Source organism: Homalodisca vitripennis, unplaced genomic scaffold, assembly GCF_021130785.1.
Source record: "Homalodisca vitripennis isolate AUS2020 unplaced genomic scaffold, UT_GWSS_2.1 ScUCBcl_12998;HRSCAF=23014, whole genome shotgun sequence".
NCBI classification, from domain to species: Eukaryota; Metazoa; Arthropoda; class Insecta; order Hemiptera; family Cicadellidae; genus Homalodisca; species Homalodisca vitripennis.
In genome coordinates, this window is record NW_025789109.1 from 2,829 (window position 1) to 8,321 (window position 5,493).

At 32.9% G+C, this 5,493-nt stretch overlaps 2 protein-coding genes across 2 annotated transcripts; both read left to right on the top strand.

The window, feature by feature from the left end:
• Nucleotides 1-1,868: 1,868 nt before the first annotated feature.
• On the top strand, nt 1,869-3,342 carry LOC124375079 (dnaJ homolog subfamily C member 10-like; the record flags this gene model as incomplete). The annotated part of the gene is made up of 3 exons (XM_046833199.1): nt 1,869-2,007; nt 2,485-2,625; nt 3,277-3,342. Coding segments are annotated over 3 exons (346 nt in total), but the record flags the coding sequence as incomplete, so codon positions are not given.
• A 36-nt stretch (nt 3,343-3,378) lies between these two features.
• Nucleotides 3,379-3,996, top strand: LOC124375078 (putative protein disulfide-isomerase DDB_G0275025). Its single transcript, XM_046833198.1, has 2 exons — nt 3,379-3,459; nt 3,808-3,996. Exons 1-2 carry the CDS (start codon nt 3,379-3,381, stop codon nt 3,994-3,996), a joined length of 270 nt encoding a protein of 89 aa, XP_046689154.1.
• Nucleotides 3,997-5,493: the final 1,497 nt, after the last annotated feature.

A 5,493-nucleotide genomic window follows, 5' to 3' on the forward strand; every position in this document is an offset into this window, starting at 1 on the left:
ATAAGGGTCCGGACACCTGTGAGCCCCAAGAATAATCTGTTAGGCCTATCCTCATCTAGATCCTAGACATAGATATGCTAATTACATTGTGCATTCCTAGACACATGTAGGGTCTGAGATAGGATATTGTATAATGCTAAAAAATGCTGATGCCAGACAAAGATATGCTGATTTCTGTCTGCCTTCTCAGACTGACTTCGAATTTAAAGTGATATATTACAGTAATATCAATGTTTGTTAGAAAATGTCATGGTGCTGGCTGAGACCTATATAACGTTTTTAAAGCTGAAGGCCAGCGAAGTGAACCTCGGAAGTTGTAGAGCAAAACCATTGTTTTGTAATGAGCACTTAAGAAATAACTTGAATACATGTGCAAAATAAAAATACATATTATTAATTCTGTACTTATTAATTCTTTTATTACTTGCAAGAATTTTTAGGCTGATGAATTTTTGTTAAATTGCACATACTGAATAAAATGTAAATTGTTTCAAAATTCTATTTGTATAACTTATGGCCTGAATGTAACCAAAACTCTTGAAAGTCAATACTTTAAACAAACAATATTTTGCTTAATATATGATCAAACACTCCAATAAATGAAAATTTTTATTTTGTGAGGCCTTTCGTGCTTCAAAGAACACATCCGTCAGACCCACATAACTGAAATAAAAGTAAAGTAATAATACAAACAATTTATTATATTGGCCAAACAAAAAGGAAAATAAAAAAGAGAGTAAAGGAACATAAAGCATGTCTGAAGTATCAACAAGAGGAAAGATCGGGCCATGGCGAAACATGCACTTCATACTGGACACAGCTTTTCACAAGTCAAATTATTAAAAGAAATCAAAAACAACAAATTCCTCGATGCTTACGAAACTATTTTTATGCAGAAGAACCAAAATTATTTAGTAAATAATGAGCCTGGACCTCTACAAAATTCACCGTTACTGCCTTTAATCTAATTAAATATTAATTTTTATATATACAGTAGACATACTTCCTGGCCTTTTAAAATCTTATCTCTTTGTATTTTTCAAGACATATGTTTTTATTTAAATCCAAATTGTTTGTATTAATTACTTTTACTTTTATTTCAGTTATGTGGGTCTGACGATGTGTTCTTTGAGCACGATAGGCCTCACAAAATAAATTTTTCATTTATTGGAGTGTTTGATCATATATTAGAGCATTTTAGTTTCCAATAAGAAGAAGCTGTAAAATGTAAACAATATTTGATTATTTAATTTAATAATTATTGGAGTGTTTGTTCATAAATTAAGCATTCGATTCCAATAAGAAGAAGCTGGTAGAATGTAATATTTTGATTGATGATAATTCCCATTCCACTGAAAGTTTCCATTCTATATTTAAAATAAGATTTTCCTGGTGTAAAAAAAAATTATAAAAGTACTGCCAATTTGGTGGTGCTTTTCAATAGCCTATGTAAAACACATTAGAATTAGAGCCAACACATGAATTTATAAAAAATATGAGACATAACAATTTCCGTCACTTGTTTGTTTAATGTATTTTATTAAACACTAGACTTTTATATTAGTCAAGATCAAAAAGTTGAATACTCGTTAAGACATTTAAAAATAGCATATAGAAAAAAATTATATTTGGAATGTTTCGTTTCTTAAAAATGTTAGCTTACAAACGTGGTTTATGAAAAACTGGCTTCTGAACTTGATTCAGGTTTTCTCGTACTAGCACACTAATAAAAAAAACCTGTGAGAAAATTTCGTGTTACAATATACGAATTTATTGATTTTTTAAATATAAAGTTGCATTAATTTTAATGTGTAAATATATCATATTTCTTACCTGCGTAGTAACTTATAATGTTTCACTGTCTACAGTGGTGAAGCTGACGGAAGAGACATTCTATACATCTGTGGGGCGGAAGCCCCTAGACTCCGTATGGTTGGTGGAACATTCTTCATGCCGTGGTGTGGACCCTGTCAGGCACTGGGCCCTCAGTGGCGGAAACTGGCCAAGGTGAGGAGAGTGGAAGAGAGGAGGGTGAAGATGAGAGAGAGAGTGATAAAAGAGACCAGGGATAAAGGAAAGAGATGATGGAGGGATGGGAGAAAAAGATACAATCAATTTTTCTTTGTTTTAAGGAGAAGCCGATCTCCTTTTAAACCTTATTTTGTCCATCTCATAGGCCATTGGCCTTTACGAGGATCTTATCCAACAGAATAAAGGGGAAAGTCGAAACAGTACAAGGTAACAAGTACAAAAATTGCTTGCCGTTGGCTTTCCCCAGTCCAGTCTTGATTAATGATCTTCGACTCAGTTTTGAGTCAACTCATAAAAAATGGAGTAGTTACCGGTACTAACAGGGTTAAAATTCAGATGTTTTCTATGAAAATTCTTTTAAATAAATATTCAGTACTATATGACACGAAATACACAAACTGGTGTTGCTGGTAGTGATTAGTTCAAATGTATGTGTTTCTATTTTGGGTTTAGATGGTGTCTGATCTGCCGAAAGTATTTGTGGGGGAGGTGAACTGCCAGGAGGAGCTAGAATTGTGTCGACAGCAGGGGGTTCGCAGCTACCCCACAATCAGACTCTACCCCTTCCAGAGCACTGGCCTCTCGACTGTGGGCGTGAGTAGAGTTTACTTATTAGAGTTTTCAAGCTTAACTCTAATTAACTCACAGAGCAATTATTATGTAATTTTTTCGACACGGCACAGTCTCAAATCTCCATCTTACTTTGTATATATATAAATTAAATACAATAAAAAAATAAACAGGTTTTCGTTTTTATATTAGTTCAAACAACATCTCATTTTGTTTTTTGTGTTATTAACAATTTTTGCTTTAAATGAATGTAAGGAAAAAAGAAATAAATATGTTTACGTTAAATGTTCATCTCTTCAAAGGCTGTAAAACATGGTGTTCTACTGGGTTCCTATATTAGAACATTAATTTTTTCTCTTACTTCAAAAATCTACCTTTTTAAATACTTTAGCTCTTAAAGTTTATAGATAAGCCTCAATTTGATATGCTGATAATTTTAAAATATAATTTTCAGGTAAATCACAGGATTTAGTTACAGCTTTGTCATTTTATTAAAATGTTTTTGTATTTGAAAAATATTTTTAGTAAAACATTTTAGGAATTTGAATAATTAGTAATTAATACCTTATGTATGTAGTGAACGGATCAATGTAACAACATATTTCCAATGTTTACGAGTGCAATGATTACCCTAACCATGATGATTGGTGTTACAGCATGTACAGTGGATACCAGAGAGATGCCAAATCTATCAGGATGTGGCTGTACAACTTCCTACCTTCTTTAGTGGGAGGAGTTTGACTGCTGAGAAGTTCGATCAGGTCATAAAGGGACCGGATGCTTGGCTCATTGATTTCTATGCTCCTTGGTGTTGGACACTGCCATGCCTTTGCACCAGAGTTCGCCACTGTAGCCCAGGTTAGTCAGTTGCTTTTCTGACATCAAAACAGGTGGTTTATTTGGGGTTTTTCTCCGTTTCCCATCCATATGTGTTGCTAAAATCCATAAAAATCTTAACTCTAATGAAATTTAGCACATAATACATAAAACAAATAAATACTATTTTACTGTAATGCTGTGTTGTACATTTAAGTGTTAAAAATCATAGTGTGGGAAAAGAAAGCTGAAAGCTCTTTCTTTCACTTAGAATATTTCAGGGATTGATTTTTTCTGAGCACGTTAAGTATTATGTCTGTAGCTTCTTTAGAATTCCCAGAATTCCGAGATACTGTTGGATTGTAGATATAACCAACATGTATTGTACAGAGGTTGGAGGGTCGGGTCAAGTGTGGGAAGGTGAACTGTGATGTGGAGCGTGTTGTGTGCCAGCAAGCAGGAGTCTCAGCGTATCCGACTGTACAGTGGTACCGGCCGTCGTCGCGCCAGAACTCGCGGCCAGGAGATCACCACTCAGCAAGCAGACAAAATCGTCAACTTTGTCCGAGGACCAGCTGAGACACCTGCGGGGCCATGATGAGCTTTAACTGTGATATTAGTTAGGTGCAACTGATATTTGCCACTTTGGCAGTTAGGAATTACGGTCATTAGGAATTTTGACCACCAAGTACTATGGTAATTAGTCAATAAATCATTCATATTGTATTGACTTTAACAGAAGTCAACTTTTTGTTAGATGGATTATGTGGTTTGTAATCAATGGTTACTGTAGGAAACTCCACAAGGTATTTTCTTGAAATTCATCACTAATTCCACTTCAAAATCACGTTTATTCTTACCAACCCTGGATTATAACAATTCATTCCATTTCTTGTAGCTATATCTGGAGTCGTCTGTACTTTGGCTTTGCGAATTGGCAGGATCGTAATACACTCATAAAATATAATTTTAATTTGCTGTTTTTATCACAGTTCAAACCAACTGTCCTAAAATAGGGCTTAAAGTTATATTGTTTTAATTCTACACTTCTTCAGCTTATTCATTACTATTTATTTGTTATTAGTTCTGTCCACTAACCGCTAAAAACCAAAGACTAATCATGAGTGATAGAAGCTCGACAGTTGTTAAATTTCAAAACAGCTGTTTTCTTTGTTTCTGTTGATTTTATATCTCTTGGCTTCTGTGATTTGCCTTGTACTTATTTTCAGGAGTAGACATTTCCGTTTACACCTTTAAAAAAAATTTCATTTGCTATACATAACTTCTAAAGTGTACAATTTCTTGTCCAGCACAAAAAATTGAACCTTTTTTATATTTTAGATTTAAATATAAAGGGTTTTTGTGATCTCTGTTTACATATTCTTTTAAAAACCAGTTTTTTTATGTTTTCAATTCTCAGAACCTAAAGTCCACGATTTTGCAGCTAAACAAACAAATTATTTTCAGGATAATTTAATTCTTCTAAAATATTTTGTGCAACACTTGAAATCTTGTATTTTTTTCACTCCTACTTATATCTGTTTAAATGTACTACAGTGGACTTTACGTTCCTTCTGTAAAAATATTGATAAAATGAAAATTATTATAAGAAACATAAAAAGGCAGTGAACAGCAAAAATAGTACTCATGCACGAAGGTTATAACAGTCGGCTGTGGTGATGACAGAATAAAAGTGTTTCGTTTCCGATAATAAATTACCCAAAGTTCCATTAAGATGCATAGTTTTTTAAAAGCTTTTACTTTTGTATAAACCAGTCCCCACCACTCTTCTTAGTTGAATTTTGAACAGTAAATCTTGTAGCATATATTAGTTATATTATATTTTAAAAATTATGAAATAAATATTTTTCATTATATAATCTGTTGTACTAATAAAAAAGAAAGCTTTGCACAAGATTTTCACCACACTGTTCATGCTCTTAACTAATACTAAAGTATTATTACAATCTGTAATTTTAAAACTTAAGTACAAATATAAAATAATGAAAATATGTCTATACATATCTGTGAGATTTGTTTCTTAACCCTTTAACTGTTGAGTTCCTGGAATCACGG

Coding starts and splice junctions, on each gene's coding strand:
- LOC124375078 (XM_046833198.1), top strand. CDS start 3,379: ATGCTTGGCTCATTGATTTCTATGCTCCTTGGTGTTGGACACTGCCAT. Junction 3,460..3,807: donor AGTTCGCCACTGTAGCCCAG/GTTAGTCAGTTG, acceptor TGTATTGTACAG/AGGTTGGAGGGTCGGGTCAA.